Consider the following 17,810-nt stretch of genomic DNA (forward strand, 5'->3'; position numbering starts at 1 on the left):
CAAGCTGTCAGCCATAAGGGCTCCTCTGTGCCTAGCACTCCCTCCTGGAGCAAGCCGGTCCACAGGAATCCCCCAGGCTTGCCATGCCCTTGGCTACCAAGTCTCTTCCCAAGTCCCCACACCAACCCCTTGGGTGGAGCACCAGGCCCAGTTCCAGTGGAGCTTGGGCAGCTAGGAAAGGCTGTCACTAAGCAGTGGCTTGGGAGAGCCTGAGCGTTAGGAACCTCCGTCCTGACCCTAGGAGCAGGGAAGACCTTAGCATTGGCCAGCGGGGGAGGGAGCACCTTGGACTGCCTGAGGCAGCCCCTCCTCCCCCAGCCCTCCTGGAGTGGCGCTGGTGGACTCCAGGCCCGAAGGACAGAGCCCTGCGGGAGCAAGGAGGGGCTGGGTGAGCACCACAGTTAGCACAGGGACTCCACTGAGGGGGCAGAGGCTCCCTTCCTCGCTGCTCCAGCCCCACAGTGACCCAGTTACCACCTGTCAGAGGTGACAGGAAGCAACTGGGCATGATCTTAAACACCAATCTGTCGAGGAGACAGTAGATTGGGGTCTAGGACCAAGCACCCCAAAAAGGAGTGAGACCGGCCACCAGCTGTGTGAATTTACTCCTGAGTAATGAGCAGGGGGTCCAAGCCTTGGTTTGGTTTTGTCACTAATTACTAATTTGGTTTATTCAATAGGTGAGGTTCACTGTCCCATTTTTTTTTTTTTTTTTTTCCCCAATGGAAGCCCCCTGGCCAAGACAGACCTGGATGTCAATTTGATTTCAGTTGGGGGAGAATAGGTAGGGGGAGTTGAGGGCTGACTTGACTGGTGCCTAGAGTTGCAGGTCAGTATCACAGGTTGCTAACAGAAGAATCTTTTGACATCACCAGGGGCAAAAGAGATAGAACACTACCTGCTAGAGGAGAGCACCTGCTGAAAGAAACCTCCTCCTTTTCCTGCCTCAGCACCTAGCAACTTCTGGGATTGACAGTCTACCTGCAATCAGGGCAACAGAGGTAAATAGCTGCACGGGCTGACTCCACAAAGTCCTGAACCCTGGGAGAAGAGTGCTGGGAGCCCCCTGGCGTGTGTGTGAGTGCATTCATTATGCATCAGTACAGAAATATGCTCCTGTGTATGCGTGTGAGATTGACTGACTGGTGTGGGGATTATGTCCGCAGTGGGGACCGAGGCTCAGCACACTGAGCCAGCTTCCCCCACTCCCCACCCCATAATATTTCTTATACATGACCCTATCTATGTATTTATAGAGCGCCTATCACTGTAGGCCCCATCTTTCTAGGGACGTGGACTTGAGGCCATGTGCTTGCCGACACACCTCCCAGCTCTACCAGTCCCAGGAGGTGCCATCCCCCCTCCCATTATAAAATATATATCTCTATATGCCACATATCTACACCCCATCTACCCAGGCAAGCACCTGCCCATCGGGCCCTCAACCCTGGAGCCAACAATGCCTTCCCTTCCTACTGCTGACACCAGGCCGCCTGCCTTGTAGGAAGTTGAACAAAGTGTCGAGCACTTGGGGCTCCAGGTGCTGCTGACTCGAGGTAAGAGCACAGCTATCATCAGACCAAGTACTAGAAAAGAAATACACACCACTCCAATCACACACACAAGGAGAGAGACGGCCGGTCCTCCCTCCAGCCCTGACACACCCGACTCAAGAGGAGGGGAAGTAGAAGAGAAGAGTGACAAGCCCAGAAGGCAGACCTTAGGGACTCCCTGGCTGCCCAGCTGTCACCATGCCCAGTGGCCCACCTGGCCCGAGGGGTGGGAGCCAGGGCACCAGAGCCACCGCTAACTCAGAAGCACCCTGCTCCCGCACCTTGGTTTGAAACCTAAAGGGAAGGGTGTTGGGTTTTTGTTTTCTTAAAGAAAATCTTAAAACAAACATAATTATAACCAGAACCATAAGAATAATTATAATAAAAGGTGTCATCAGCCTCCCAGTATAAAACTGCAGCCTTTGGAGATGACCAAAAACATCACATTCCAGGGGCCGGGAGCCGCCTTGTGCACAGAGGGGTGGATGGTGGGGGCCTCATAAAAGAACACACAAAAGGCGACTTAGACAGGAAAGCACCAGTACGTTTTGTATGTTTTTTTATTTGCTCCAGGTGGGGTTTTGACTGTCACTTTCCCACACTCTGGATTAGTTCTGATCCCACCACAAGGAGCCCTCGAATCGGCTAAAGTGAGAAATTGGGCCTGAAGACTCCGTACCCTGCCATCTTGCCGAGGGAGTCTCCTTTTAGAAAAAAATCGAAAGGTTATTGCATGAGTCTGGATGAATCCCACTCTCAGCTGTCCACGGGCCCGACCACCTCATCTAGCCCCCTTTTTGGCAGGGAGAACCTGGCTCCCAAGTTCTCCTCCTTCACTCCGTTACAAACCAAGGGGAAGAGCCCACTATGAGAACACGCCATCTGCAAGCTGTCTCCCTTTCTCCATCCTTGGTGAAACCCTTTGCGCAGAAGGCAACGTGGAAGCTGATGTTTTTACTCATCTCGCTGTTTGAAAGCACCATTATGAAGTCAGGTTGTACAGTAGTTAACAGTACCTTTTATATATATATCTCATATCTATCATATATATATAAACTGTAAACAAGAGGTAACAGCGGCTTCTAGAAACTGATTTTCTTCAAGGTTTCCTGTGTGGTAGGCACCTGAAATACTGTAGAAAAATGTCTTGTGTGGTGTTCTCATCTCCCTGCTGCTAACTGGGTTCTGTTTTGCGTGACCAGGAATGGTGCTGGCACGACAGCTCAGTGGCTGGGAGGGAATGCTGCCGCCTGAGTGTCTCTCTCTTTCCGTCCCCTGCTTGTGCTCCTGTCTGATCAGGCTAGAGACAACAAAAAAGATATATAGTAAAAAAAAAAAAAAAAAAAAAAAAAAAAAAAACCAAAAAAAAACAAAAAACAAAAACAAAAAAAACCCCAATATATAGATTTCTATAGAATTTCCTTTTTTCCTCTCTCCCACCTTTCCTCTGCAAGGTATTGTTACTCTTTTTCGTTACTGATTTTTGCTGCAATAACCTTGTTTCAGTCACAGCAAGAAACAAAACCCAAACAAACAGAAAATCCCTCTGAAAAAGAGTAGAAAACAAAAGGTCTGATCGAAAAAAAAGGGGAGGGGGAGGAAGGGGAGGGAGCTTGGTTTCGTTTTTAAATAGGACTGAAGAATAACATTGAAAAATCAGGAGATGATGTCCAACCCTTTTCGCAAGGCAAAGCCCTCCGGTATTTCCGCCTCTGTGGTTTTTGTTTTAAATTCCTTTTTCTCTTCTGGGTGCTGATACTTCTCTCCATCCTCACGTTCTCGGTGTTTTATTATGTTTTGTGTTTTTTTGTTTGTTTGTTTAACTTTGTGTCGCTACCTCAGTTTGCCCCCATGTCCCTTACACACACGCAAAATACTCCTTCAGCGGAGCGAAGAGGTGGCGGATGACTGGCACGCTCCACGACCGGCCCAGCAGTCTCTGCCTCGCCAAGCGGCTCATGTTGGAGACGTCAGTATAGTGGACAGGGAAACCAAATACCCTGGGAGAGAAAAGGCAGAGAGGGCAGGATGAGTGCTGACCCGACCAGGCTGCCTGGAAGCCGTCTAACCACACAGCAGGACCCGGAGGACCAGCAGCTGCCCGAAGTGCAGGGACAGGGGCACTCGTACCCACCAACTCCCCTGACGCCTGTTTAGTTCTGCCGAATCTTCTGTCCTTTACAAACAACCCAGCACTCGGATCACCAACCATGTGACAGGCACTGTGCTAGTTTCTGTGGCCTTAAAGGTAGTAAGGTCATCACTGCCTAGAGTTTCACAACCTAGCAGAAGTAAGAGTAATTTTGAACAATCCCTCAGAAATACCTCCAGGACACACTCTCCAGTTCTCCTCTCCTGCAGGGTTAGCTCGGCAACGTACACCTCGAGTCTACACGTAACAAACACACAGCCCTAGCATCCTCCCCGCCGAGAGGAGGGAAGGTGAGGAGGGAAGGTGAAAAGGAGCCGAACTCCTGCCTGACTTCAGAAGCTGAAGGATTTCCTGTTTGCTCTGGTTGTTTGTGTAAATGGTTTCTTTGTCTGGCTAAATCCTAGTTACACTTAGAGAACAAGAAGGTCATCCAGCCCCGAGAGTCCCGTTTGTACCAAATCAGGGTGTTGAGGCTGTAAGGTCCGCCTGGCCCTATGCTGACTTGGTTTACAAAAGACCTACAAAATTGGCACCACAAGTTAAGGAAGGTCCTGTCGCTGCAGCGGTTCCTTGGGGATCAGCAGGGTCTCTGGGAGACAAGGCAGCAGGGGATTCCTAGACTCCTTTTTTTTTTTTTTTCCTTTGAGATGGAGTCTCTCTGTTGCCCAGACTGGAGCACAGTGGCGCAATCTCAGCTCACTGCAACCTCCACCTCTAAGATTCAAGCAATTCTCCTGACAGCCTCCTGAGTAACTGGGACTACAGGCACCCGTGACCATGCCCGGCTAATTTTTGTATTTTTAGTCAGGTGTTTCACCGTGTTAGCCAGGCTGGTCTCCAACTCCTGACCTCAGGTGATCCGCCTGCCTCGGCCTCCCAAAGTGCTGGGATTATAGGCATGAGCCACTGCTCCTGGTCCCTAGACTCCCCTTACTTAGGACCAGCCTTAAAATACATAGGAGCCTGATCTGCCAGGAGTCCAACCCAGGAGTCTGCCATGTTGAGAAATGCTTGATAAAACCCACTGTTCCCAGGACGTGTGTGGAAAACAAGCCAGGTGGGAAAGGCAGGGGACCCCCCAGCAAGCACAGCAAGCAGAACAGCCCACGCACAACCCGGGTACCTTTCCATTTCAGTGCACCATAAGATGTCCTCTTTCTCATTCATGAAGACGGGGAAATGCTGGTCTTTGCCCTGCTTTATGGAGTTTGACCTCGTAGTAATGGTCCTCACTTTGCTGAACTAGATGACGAAGAGGAGAAAAGAGGAATAAGCACGAAATCATTTACCAGCCAACATTGGTCACGTGTCTACCAAGTATGTCAGGTACTCGCCAAACCCTGACAGGGCCTGGTCCACTCAGGGGGCTGGGTATGGCTCTGAGTGAGCAGAGTTCGCCAGGCAGGAGCCTCCGCAGACCCCACAGCCCCACTTTTCTTCCTTCTTGGAGGTCACCTGGCTAATCTTAGTCAGATCCACCTAGCCACAGACTTTTTTTTTTTTTTTTTTTGAAATGGAGTCTCTCACTCTGTCACCAGGCTGGAGTGCAGTGGCATGATCTCAGCTCACTGTAACCTCCACCTCCTGGGTTCAAGTGATTCTCATGCCTCAGACTCCCGAGTAGCTGGGACTACAGGCACCCGCCACCACATCCAGCTAATTTTTGTATTTTTAGTCAGACAGGGTTTCACCGTGTTGGCCAGGCTGGTCTCAAACTCCTGACCTCAGGTGATCCGCCTGCCTCGGCCTCCCAAAGTGCTGGGATTACAGGCGTGGGCCATCGCACCCGGCCTAGCCACAGACTTTAGAAGTAGAAGCTGTAGCCACTATACTTTCCAAGTCTTCCAAAGAATTCTTTCAGAGGTGGAGTGACTTGTAGGCTAAAGGATGCCAAGTTACTGAGGGGCTCAAAGATGCTCTCGGAGCTGCCAGTGGTTCTGAATGCTGGAACCTGCCGACACAGAACCCAATGCCCCAGGTACTCACTCCAGGAGATTCCAGCTCCAGAGAGAAATGGAGCTTCCACATCACAGGAGGCTGCTCTGCTTTGAAGGCTTTTGTAATAGGTTTTAGCCCAAAAATTTAAAAATGAAAAAAAGAAAAAAAAAAAAAAAAGCATAGCACGTCCAGGTCTTGGTAAAGACTCCTCAGTGTTTACCGGGGGTGGTGAGCGACACTCACCAGGGAGGAAGGGCTGAAGGCCAGCAGCACTGGGCCCTCCTCTGGCTGTCCTGCTGCATGACCCTGCACCCTCTCCTAAACTAGCTGGAGGAGCGGGCGGGACAAGGCCCTGGCCACACCTCCACCTCATCCTGCCCTTCCTTCTCCCTGCCCCCCAGCACAGGTTCTGGACGCTGGAGCTGACCTTGGCTATCCTGCCATGCTCCAGACACTCCTGCAGCTCCAGCTTATCATTCACAGTGGATGCCAACGGCCTAGGAGGCAGAAGAGAGACTGTAACAACAGAAACCTGGAGAACAGCGGGAAGGGCCCCAGCTGCACGACTCCCCTCCCTCCCCCAGCAGCCACTTATTCACAGGGTAAGACCCCTGCTTCCCCAAATCACGCAAACATGCCAAAACCCTCTTCAAACTCCCGCAAACACACGAACACATGCTGCAGCTCTACACAGACACAAATCCACCAAGTGTTAATCCTTAAAGGTAAATTCAAAAGTGGTCTCAAATTATGAATAGGCAGATAACACCTAGCAGAAAAGGAAAAAAAGCACAGCTATCTTTACATCAGTTAGTCTAAAACACACTGAGCTTTAAGCATCCCACTGCAAAGCAAGCTTTGGAGGTGACAATGTTTTGTATCTTGATTTGTGGTGACTGTTACATGGGTGTGACCACTAGACGAAATTAATCAAACCGCAAGCCTTAAATGTACAGTTTTAAAAGACTAAATTCTGGGCCAGGCACAGTGGCTCATGCCTGTAATCCCAGCCCTTTGGAAGACCGAGGCAAGCGGGTCACCTGAGGTCAGGAGTTTGAGTCCATCCTGGTCAACATGGTGAAACCCTGTCTCTACTACTAATATAAAAATGAGCCAGGTGTGGTGGCAGGTGTCTGTAATCCCAGCTACTCAGGAGGCTGAAGGCAGGAGAATCGCTTGAACCTGGGAGGCGGAGGCTGCAGTGAGCCAGGATCGCGCCACTGCACTCCAGCCTGAGCGACAGAGCAAGACTCCCTCTCAAAAAAAAAAAAAGACTTAAATTCTGCAGTTCCCTGAAGACTAAAAATTCTGTGACATTAAACATGTCACTTCTCAGGGTGCAGGCCAGATAACTGACTGGCTGTCCCCTTCAACACTGACCTTTCCTGACATGTAAGGATATTTAAGGAAGGCTTCCCTGACTGGCTCCAGGATCTCAACGTGGGAACCGCGTGGCCTGCAGTCAAATCAGGTGCTCGACAGATGCCCCCGACTCTCGGCCCTGCATGCAGGACCTCTGCTTCTCCTAGAAGCTCAGAGTTTAGTATTTTAGAGTTGAAAGAAGCAGGTGAGAAATCCCCACAGGACCAAGGTCTGTCAGGAGACACTGAATGGTTCCATGAAAATACTTGGACCTCATTAGCCCATCCATTGCCCAATATACACATATAGCTTGGGAACTCTTGGCGGACAGTTTCAGGCCAGCTGCCCCAATGCCCCATCTCCTTCCCCTCAACAAGCCCTTGCCAGCAACTCTACCAAACATGTATGAGATGGGGAAGGTCCTCCAACTTCATGGGAATAGCAAGGAGGGAGACTGTTTGACTGAGGCTAGGTGAAACGATGTCTTCTAGTTATACCAAGCAGCACACCACGGAGGTTTAATACCCATGACTCAGAACACTCTGGAAGATGCTTCCCTCCACAATGGACAGGAACTGAGTGGCTTTCAGTGTGCTTTTGAATTGCCAACTCTGGACAATTTCTTTCGCCTAAAAAGCCCTTTTATATTGCCAGTTTTATACCTGATGAAATGAATTTTCTTCATTCCTAGATATTAAAATCTTTATCTGTGTAAACTAACTGAAGAAAATCTCTCCAAAAAAGGACATGAAGCCAACAAAAACTGTGTGATTAGTAAAATTAAGTTAAGCAGAACCCTGAACTTGCATGCAGCCGCAGCAAGATTCCCTCTCCTGAAACAGGCTGTGGCCACGACTCCCCTTCCCAGCCCCAAAGCCATGCCCCATGGCTTTGCCTCAGGAGAATCTAAGAACCAGAGGGTTCAGGACACATCACAATGTCAGAAAACCAACTACCTAACTCAGCAGCACATGACTCTTCTTTGGTATAAAGAGAGTACGACTCTAAAGGTCCTGCTTTAAGACCACTAGTTGGTTTCAGACGAGTATTTGTTATACCCTGACTCCTCTTCCTCCTCAAGGAAAAGGAAATAAGGAACATGGCAGAGCAACTAATCATTCAGCAGAGGCTGGCCAGAGAGGGCCCAGCTCAGGGGCCCCCCAACCATGGGCCATCCCACCTGCAGTCCCAGCCCACAGTCCCCCAGGCCCGGGAGCTTTCACCAACCTGTTCATACCGGGAAGGTTACCCCAGAAGTAGCGGGCCCTGTGTGCAGCTGACACTTCTTTGGCATCAATCATCACAGGGTTGGACTACAAAACAGGAGACGGTTTGAAGATGAGCCAAGGAGGAGCATGAAACAGCGCCGGCATGCTGCTGGGGTCGAGCCTTAAAGCCTCAAAGCCTCTTACTTCTCTCTCAGGAGCCACACACTGGGCTAGCCTGCAGCCTCCAGGAGAAGCTGGAATTACACCTAGCCACATTCCACAAGCTGTCACTGGAACGTTCTAGATCAGCATTGTCCAAATGAACTTCTGCGATGGTGGGATGTCCTCTACACTGTTCAATTCAGTGGCCACTAGCCCACTAGTACAGGTGGCTATTTTGTACCTAAAATGAGGCCAATGTGATTGAGGAGCTGAATGGTTAATGTTAATGTAAATAGCCGCATGTGGCTGGTGGCTACCATATTGCACAGTGCGGCTCTAGACTGTCCAGAGGCTGGGAGAGCCCAGGCTCCAGCGAGTATGCGTGTGTTTACCATGAGCCCAGATTATAACTCAAATAGACACCTGCTCACACTTACAGTCAGAACACCAGCTCACAGTGTGACCCACCCCAAGACTCAGGAGCACGGGTGGGCTCGAGCTCCCAGAAGGGCCACTCCAAGTACACCTCTGGCAGCAGAAGCCCTCTGCACACGGCTCAGACTTGGCTCAGGGTTAAACGGGGACTCACATGGTAAGGAATGAAAACTGAGCTGAGTCCTATTTTCTTCTCGGGTACCAGGGAATGAAGATAGGCCCTTCTTGCTCAGGGAAAACTGATTTGTCCTCTCAAAGGTCCCGGTGTGTAACAAACACCATACAGAATGCACAACCCCAGGAGTCTGGCGCTCCACCCGATTTAGTGACAGGTCCTTCAACCCCGGAGGTTCACACCCACAATGCCACCTCTTAGAGTGAGACCACTGGCTCTTTCTGAGGTAGGCCTCTAACCCTGCTTCCTCCCTTTCTATCCGGGAAGCCTGGGGCTTCCCAAACAGGCCCCTTGCAAAGCAGAAGTCACCAGTCCCCAGCTCCACAATGCAGATGAGACAGGATGAAGCAGCAGTCCAAGGTAGAAGCCATTAGTGAGCTGGCCAAACCAAGGTTGCTGGCTATACCTCGAGAAATCGTGAGATGTCCCTCTTGTCACTAACGCCCATGGCCACCACATTCTCAAAGAGCCAGAAGAAGGGGCGATCATCTCCCTCCTTGGGCCGCGCATCATGCAGGAGGCGGTAGAACTCAAAGAAGAGCCGGCCAGTGCCCTCTGAGAGGTCGGAAGAGAAAGCCATCAGCTGGGGCTGTCTGCATAGGACAGTGGTGTGGCTCGGGCACGGGGAGGGCACGGGAAGACAGGGTCATCGGGAATAGCTGTCCCAGGGCAGAAATATCCAAGGAGGAAGCCTACGTGCAGAAGCACCAGCTGAGAAGGTGGAGGGGACAGGATGGTACCTACCGTAGAGGCCCTTGCGAGCAGGGTTGACGATGGAGAGGTCATTGCAGGGACTGCCCCCAATCACCAGATCAAATGGGCCCCACTCCTGGATCTGGGAGGATAAAGGTAACGTGATGGGCCTGCTGTCCAGGGACAGAGGCAGACAGGAAGAAAGAGAAATTATCTGTGAACTTGGCAAAGAAGTCCTTTGAAACGAAAGAGGAGACCCAGCTGCTCTGCAGGCTCACGACCCTAACTGCAACCATGGACAAGTCCTAAACAAGAAGGGGACCAAGTTGGATCATTTCTCAGGCCAGTGGGGAAATTAGTATCACCCAGGCAGGCAACACAGCCGCCCAATGGGAAGGCGACCCACGTGAACGGCTGAGTCTGAAGGTTCCTGGCACGCTGAGTGTCTTAGGCAGGGTGTCTGGGCCATGTGAGTGTCCTCCAACTGCCCTTCAGGACTCCAGAGGGCCTGTAGTCATGGTTAAGGGAAGACTCTGCCCGAGCCTCCCAGATATGGAAGCTGGTAAAGCTATTTGCCAAAAGTACTGGGAGGACAGGAACCTCTCTCTAATCCAAAGAGCTCTACTAGAAATGGCCCAGAAACCAGCCCAGGGAGTAGCCAGAGCTCAAGTAGGCACTATGTTGCCCAAGCTAGTCTTCAACCCCTGGCTTCAAGGGATTCTCCTACCTTGGCCTCCCAAAGTGCTGGCGTTATAGGCATGAGCCACCATGCCTAGCCCAAATTCCCATTTCAATTTGCCCTTTACCCTCTCAAGACAGAGGACAAATGGAAGATAAGGAGAAAAAGAGGCTGGGGCAAGGGGTGAAGAGAAAGAGGGCAAATGAACAAAATGAAAGGAGGCAAGGGCTGCCTCCAGGTGCTGAGTGTGCAGGGTGGGGAAGACGGGCTGCGCCCCACAGCATGGACATACATGCTTCTGTGTGACGCTGCGGACGTCCCCGACGTACATGATCTTCCCCTGGTGCCGCACCATGCCCACCGTGATGGAGTCCTCACACACCTCCGAGGCAATGTAGCGGTCCACCTGAATGCCCAAGTCCTTCAGCACCAGGAGCCCTGCACCAGCCAGCAGACAGCACCGTTACTTGGAGCCATCTCCCTGGCACCCTGGTCTTGGCAGGTGAGCCTGCTGGCCAACAGGACCCATAGGGTCAGCTGTAGACCCAAGTCCTGTCTTTTCCCTGAAGATGCCTTAAATCCTTTCTGGATCCAACTGGAGTATCCATAGTAAGGACATCGAGGCTCTGTCTCATGCCTCGTTTGGCCTGTCGGGAAGGCTGTCAAAGCTGCAGAAAACTGACCCGAGAGTACATGGTTCCAGGATCCAGGAAGAATCACAGCTGACGTTTTGGGGGCCTTTTTCTTGTTGTTGTCCGTCTACAGCTTGGTCCTTCCACACCCTCTTACCACCTCCTGCTGCAATTCTACCCCACCCTACAGCTTGGTCCTTCCACACCCTCTTACCACCTCCTGCTGCAATTCTACCCCACCCTACAGCTTGGTCCTTCCACACCCTCTTACCACCTCCTGCTGCAATTCTACCCCACCCTTTGAGACTCAACCTGAATGCTCCCTGCTCCACAAAGGTTTCATCAATGCCCGGCCCCACCCAGTAGTCCCCTGGAATCCCCACCCCCTCCGCTGTGAGTCCCCAACTCTGTGCATCCCTTGCCTCCCCATCAGAGCAGTTTCCATTCCTCACTCAACCCTCTTGTGGATTGCAAAGCCTCTTCCAGACAGAAGAGGCCTCCTTCATTGTGCTTCCCGAGCTAACCACACTGATTTTCTTACTACGATCCCTCCCCCTCCAGAAATGCTAGCCGAACTGAGGCAAGGAAACAATCAGAGCAGATACCGAGAGGGTCTCAGGAGAAACAGGGTACGGCACTGTTTCTGCTGCTCCCAATACGTCCCCCAGCCAAGGAGCTTTTACAGCCTCCTGGGGTGTGACATGATTTAAGAAGGCCTCAAGGTTCCAGCCTGGGATACAAAAAGCTGTAAATGAACTTTTCTAGGTTTACAGAAGAGCAGCATGGAGCTGAGAACAGAAGACAAACATCTGGCCAGGGAAGCCACCCCCTCCGCCTCACCCTCTAACCAGGGTCCCTGGGTTGAGACCACCTATATCTCTGGCCAAAGACACAAATTCTAAGAAGAGCTATTCCTTTCTTAAAAGCCAGGAAGCCCTTGGCTAGGGGGCAGGGCAGAGGGGTGGATGTGTCTTCACAACCTCCTAGGACACTTTCTGCAGTGTCCAGAGTCACATGAAGCAAACAATGCCTACAGGGTGACCCAGCATCTCCTAAAGGTTTTCCTAAGAAGGGAGTGGTTCAAATACAGAAAGATATTCTATCACGATGCTTGTTCACAGCACTACTTATAATAATAAAAAAGGCCGGGCGCGGTGGCTCAAGCCTGTAATCCCAGCACTTTGGGAGGCCGAGACGGGCGGATCATGAGGTCAGGAGATCGAGACCATCCTGGCTAATACGGTGAAACCCCGTCTCTACTAAAAAATACAAAAAACTAGCCGGGCGACGAGGCGGGCGCCTGTAGTCCCAGCTACTCGGGAGGCTGAGACAGGAGAATGGCGTGAACCCAGGAGGCGGAGCTTGCAGTGAGCTGAGAGCCGGCCACTGCACTCCAGCCTGGGCGGCAGAGCAAGACTCCGTCTCAAAAATAAATAAATAAATAAATAAATAAATAAATAAATAAATATAAAAAAATAAAAATAAAAAAATAGCAAATGATCTAATAAGGGTTCGTTAAGTAAATTATGGCAGTTTGACTCAATGGAACCCTACGCAGCACTTACAAATAAAGAATGTAGCTTTGGCCGGGTGTGGTGGCTCATGCCTATAATCCCAGCACTTTGGGAGGCTGAGGTGGGCGGATCACAAGGTCAAGAGATCAAGACCAGCCTGGCCAACATGGTAAAACCCCGTCTCTGCTAAAAATACAAAAATTATCTGGGCGTGGTGGTGGGTGCCTGTAGTCCCAGCTACTTGAGAGGCTGAGGCAGGAGAATCGCTTGAACCCGGGAGGTAGAGGTTGCAGTGGGCCGAGATGGCACCACTACAGTCCAGCCTGGGCAACAGAGTGAGACTCTGTCTCAAAAAAAAAAAAAATGTAGCTTTATATCGCTTGACATGAAAAAGCAGTCATAATATAATAAATGCAAGGCAAGTTACAAAACCGTGTGCATTCACTACCCACTTAATTTATGTATGGATGTATGGTCATATAAACACACACGCACAGAAAAAAATCTAAAAAGGACATATGCCAAAATATTAATAAAAGGATAATGGGTGACTTAAATAAGCCTTCTTTAGACTATCTTGGGTGTAATCAAAACACAACAGAACTGTGTTACGTTTCTGTCTTGATGAGTCTGTCCTTTGAGGCTCTGTGAAATCTCTGTGAATCGGACTAACGATCACTTGATCCTCTGCGGCTGAATCTTCTCCACTAAGGAAGTGCCAGCAGACAGGATGCTTTACCACCTATTTTACTTTTTTATTTTTGGTCAACTCTAAGTCCATGCACTGCATACGTTTTCACTTCACACACAAGTTTCCCCTTTGGGGTAATATTTTAACAGCTATGAAGCTAACGATCATTTCGTTTTGCCAGAGTTGCCCACACACCTGGCTCCCCTGTCCTGGGACAAGGTGGCCAGAACCTCTTGGGCCTGCACCCCTCACCTGTAGCAATTCCATCAAAGAGAGACAGCACCCGGATGGGCTTCCTCTTCTCAGCTGGGACAGGTGGGTAAACCTTTGGAGGATCCTAAGCAGTGAGCACAACAGGTCAGATGTACGCCCAATGGTGTCCCAAGCTCCCACCCAGCGCTGGCCCTCCAGCCAGGCTCCTAGACCCACACACCCCGTGCGCAGCTCAGGTCCCACAACCACAGCTCAGCCAAGGGAGCTCGAGACCACGCCCCAGGCCCAGCACTCACAAATTCCTGGTCGTGGTTATTAGCGAAGAACATCTGAAGCCGGGAGGGCCAGTCCTCTCGCCGCCGCAGCAGCCCATAGGTACCCTTGTGCCCGCACATGTAGCAGTTCCAGGGGTCTTCCTTAATGGCCGCCTGGGCAGCCCCCGGCCCCACTAAGAGGTCCACACACTCCACGCAAAAGCACCTGGAAGGAAACTCAGTGAGCAGAGGAGATTCTCAGCCCTGGTCCAGGGAGGCCAAGGTGTGCTACCTGGAATGGAAAGACCGGGTCTGGAGCATGGCTGGGGTGGAGGGGGGGTCTGTGCGGAGGGGAGGGGAGGGGAGGGGAGCTAGGTGGGGGGCGGGAGCCTGGGGCCCAGCCGAGGAAACCAGTCTCACCTGCAGCAGTTGTTGTTTCCGCACATGAGCACCTCGCGGCCCCCGCAGCAGATGGTGCAGTAGGACTGGTAGCCGTCGTCGTCGTACTGATACGCACACTCCAGAAAGCAGTTCTAGACAGCAGCGGGAAGGGTCAGAAACCACCAGGGCGGGTCCCAGGACGGCCAGGACGAAGGGAGGCTCTGCACCTGGCCTCACAGAGCCTGACTCAGCCCTGGAGACATGATCCTGCCACCGCCCTAGCCAGGGTCAGGCCCCAGGTGCAGATCTGGGCAGGGGAAACCTCGTCTGCCTGGGCACTGCCGTGGACAGAACCAAAGAGCAGCCTGAGGGCAAGGCCAGGAAGGGGCTGCACCACCACCTGGGCCTTCGTGCAGCCCTGGGCTTTTCTCCTGGGCTCCCGAGGGCACAGCAACCCTGCTACACTCTGCCTGAGCTTGTCCCCACTGCTCTGCTCCCATCCCCACATCTGGGGACTAAAATGGGGCTTGAGAGAGGTAAAGAATCTTTCAGAGGAGAAAAATGAGAGCAAGTGAAAAGCTTGAAGCCCAAGGGCCCATGTCATCAGGACTCGCTTCCAGAGGAAGCTCTGAAGTCTATGTCACACGCATACCAGGTGTCACCCTGTACATGCCCAGAAGCGGTGGACACAGTCAGCCAGGGGCCGAAGGGCTGGCCTCAATGGCACCTCTCCTGGGCGGCTGGGCTCCTACCTTGCAGTTTTGGCACATTCCTCCAACGAAGAGGGGGTGTTCCAGGGTGACGTTGAGGCTCCCACAGGAGATGCAGATGTCTGTAAGCAGAGTGAAGGGATGGGGTGAGTACAACCAAAGGGCCTCTCCCTGCCTGGGCTGGAGCCCAGCACCAGACCAGCCACAAAAAAGGGGTGTGCCGGAGTGGCAGCCAGAAGACTCCAGGGTGCCCCACATAAAAGGGAGGCACTGTGGCCCTAGTCTCAGAACGCCATCATCTCAGAGCACCAATGCCACCATCCACAAACAGGGACGGAGTGACAAGAGGACTGAAACCTGCTCATGAGAAGCAGCCCTGGCTCCAGGTTACTCAGGAGGGATTCCTGGGGTAATCCTCAAGTACTGACCCCTGCCCCAATCCTCCCAGGCCGAGGGTCCTGAGCCAGATCCACCTGAGCCAGATCCACCAGCACCAGGCTGAGGGAGGCAGTGCTGGCATGAGAGAGGTGAGCAAAGGTGAAAGGCTGAAAGGGGACCTGTAGGTGAGTTCAATCACACCCAAGAGGGGCTGCCCTTCTGTAGCCACTGGGGAGTCCCACACCCTGAAGGCCAACCCATGCCATGGACAGGAGAGCAGAATCATGGCACCAGGAAGACAGATGGTGCATGAAGCACGGTGAAGGTGGTGTGACACTCAGGACATGGCCATGTCATTCAAACCTTCCTAAGGGCCTATGCTACTCTGCCCCATGCCACACTAGGAGTGCCAGAGTTCCCAGGCAACAAACTCACCCTCAATGTTCCGGCACTTCTGCCGCACCTCATACACCAGCCGCTCTGCAAGGGGAGGAGAGCTGGCGTCAGAGGAGGCCGCGCCTGCTCCTCGGATGCAGGCCTCCTGGTGCCACCCTCTCCAGAAGCAGGCCAACTACCTCTTGTGCGCTCATCAATAATCTCCTTGACCTTGGGCTTCTCTGTTGTGCTCTTCCGGGGCTTTTTGGCTGGTGGAGGTGGTGCATAGGCAGCTGCCTCAGGTTCCACCCACATGTCTGTGTACACTTCTTTGTAGGGATTCTTCTCTTCTGGAGCAGGAAAGCAGGTGCCAAGGTCAGTTACAGGCTGACAGGAAACCCCAGCCTCCTCCCCCACTCTCCTTATAGTGGGGTGCAGCCTGGTCAGTTCTAGCCAGTCAACAGAGAGCAGGTCATTCAAGTTCTTACCCCAGGGCAAGAGAGACCCCAGTCATTCCCACTGGGCCCCTCTGTGGAGGCCTTGGCAGCCCTCCCTAAGCATGGCTTTCCCAGCCCTGGTGTGGCTCTGCCTGGCGGACAGGGGTCCCAGAAGGCTGGGTGCCCTTATTTACCTTCTGGTGGCTCCAGGCCCTTGGGGCCAGAGGGCTGGAAGCCCCCCAGGGCCCATTCAATCATGGGCTTGTTCTGCACCTCCACGGCCTTGGCAGTGTCACTCTCGTCGCTGTCATGGCACACCGGGAACAGCTTCCCTGCACGGCTGCTGGCCACCTGGAGGGTGACACGCCAGGGATGGGGTTGTCAGGACAGGCTGGAAGGCAGATGGATCAGGCTCAAGGCCCGACTCTGAGTAGTGAGGGTGCCACAGATAAGATGGGAGGAACCGTCCAGGAGGTGGATGTGCATACAAAGGGGTGAGCAAGGTGGGGAGAAAGGAGTCACTGCCTCCTGGGTCTCCATTCTGCTCAGGCCCGACCTGCACTCCAACTTCCGGGCCTCCTAGTGCTCTAGGCTCCTCCTCCGAGCTTCCAGCAGGGACACTCACCTGAAGGACCTCGTAGATGGCTTTGCGGTACATGGGCTGCTTGTTGTACGTGGCCTGGTGGAACGCACTGCAAAACGAGCTCAGCGGCATCAGCTTCTCAACACACACCTGGGGGGACAAGCCAGGCCTTGTTTGCTGCGGCTTATACTTGCAAGCACCCACCCCATGCCTTGTAACTGGCAGGGGCTGGGAGCCTTGAGAGTCTCAGCCCTGGAGGGGACCAGATGCAGTGATAAATAATTACCCGATGCAAAGAGGAGTCCAGACCAAGAGTAGGGAAGTACCTGAGTGCAGGTGGAAAGGAATTCTAGTGAATTCCTAAAACTGGGCCAGCATCCTAGCTCTCTGAGCCACAGGGGCAACCTAATTATCCCTACGGCTTCTTCCACCCACCACAGGCAGAGCAGGGGTGAGCAGAACCCACTTCTATCACCCCAATTCCAGACTGCCCCCAGCCAAATCCACAGGCCCTGGGATCAAGAACCATCCCCCGCCCCAGGCTACTGCCAAACCCCACAACTCACCACTGAGAATTTGCCGTCTCCAAACCACATGACCCAGCGGGTGCCTTCAGCTGCTCGGCTCCGGCCCGTCATCCACCAAGACACAATGCGGCCTGGCCACCAGGAGAAGCCCCGCAGTTTCCCCCACACCAGCTCCCCAATGCCAAAGCCCCGGCCGTCCTGGAGCCCCAAGGAGCAGAAATCATTACACAGTGGTCACGAGGCCCTGCCACCCTGATCCCCCCATGGCAACCCCAGCCCTGGGCATCTGGGGGGCAGGACAGCCAGGAAGGAGCTCCATCTGAATGAGGCAAGACAGAGCAAAATCGGGGAGACGAAGATGCCCGGGGTCAGGTGGAGAGAGCGAGCGGCCCGTGGGAGATGGAGAGAGGAGAGCAGGACGGGAGGAGCTGGCAGTGGAAGGCCCCCGGAAAGAGCTGGCCACGGCTGGTGAAGAAGCCGCTCACCTCGTACTCTGGCTCATCATCGCCTGCTTTGGTGGCATTCTTGTCCCCAGCATCGGCCCCCACAGGCTCAGGTGTGGTAGCCACAGTGGGGGATGCGGGGTCAGTGGGCTGCTGCACAGCAGGAGGGCTGGCCTCCTCCACCTTCTGAGACTCCCCAGGCCCCTGGTTTTCTTCCACAGCATTCATTCCTGCAATGACCTTGGCTTTCTTCTCAGCCTGGGGAAACAAAAAACAAAGTCTCTCCAGGACTTTTTGACCTCTCCAGGAATTAGC

At 52.9% G+C, this 17,810-nt stretch overlaps 1 protein-coding gene across 11 annotated transcripts in view; it reads right to left on the reverse strand.

Annotated features, from left to right (window-relative positions):
• Window positions 1-672: 672 nt before the first annotated feature.
• Window positions 673-17,810, reverse strand: part of DNMT3A (DNA methyltransferase 3 alpha) — a 110,260-nt gene continuing 93,122 nt past the window's right edge. For all 11 annotated transcript variants that reach the window (XM_010383013.2, XM_030920872.1, XM_030920873.1 and 8 more), the window contains 17 exons: window positions 17,538-17,753; window positions 17,092-17,250; window positions 16,568-16,675; window positions 16,137-16,293; window positions 15,706-15,855; window positions 15,566-15,610; window positions 14,795-14,874; window positions 14,082-14,194; window positions 13,704-13,887; window positions 13,447-13,531; window positions 10,650-10,795; window positions 9,730-9,820; window positions 9,392-9,540; window positions 8,233-8,318; window positions 6,071-6,140; window positions 4,829-4,947; window positions 673-3,553 (listed from right to left, as the gene is read on the reverse strand). In XM_010383013.2, coding sequence (XP_010381315.1) covers window positions 3,412-3,553; window positions 4,829-4,947; window positions 6,071-6,140; window positions 8,233-8,318; window positions 9,392-9,540; window positions 9,730-9,820; window positions 10,650-10,795; window positions 13,447-13,531; window positions 13,704-13,887; window positions 14,082-14,194; window positions 14,795-14,874; window positions 15,566-15,610; window positions 15,706-15,855; window positions 16,137-16,293; window positions 16,568-16,675; window positions 17,092-17,250; window positions 17,538-17,753 — 2,100 coding nt within the window. In that variant the 3' untranslated portion in view covers window positions 673-3,411. The remainder of the gene's footprint in view (window positions 3,554-4,828; window positions 4,948-6,070; window positions 6,141-8,232; window positions 8,319-9,391; window positions 9,541-9,729; window positions 9,821-10,649; window positions 10,796-13,446; window positions 13,532-13,703; window positions 13,888-14,081; window positions 14,195-14,794; window positions 14,875-15,565; window positions 15,611-15,705; window positions 15,856-16,136; window positions 16,294-16,567; window positions 16,676-17,091; window positions 17,251-17,537; window positions 17,754-17,810) is intronic.

This window comes from Rhinopithecus roxellana, chromosome 17 (assembly GCF_007565055.1).
Source record: "Rhinopithecus roxellana isolate Shanxi Qingling chromosome 17, ASM756505v1, whole genome shotgun sequence".
Classification (NCBI taxonomy): Eukaryota; Metazoa; Chordata; class Mammalia; order Primates; family Cercopithecidae; genus Rhinopithecus; species Rhinopithecus roxellana.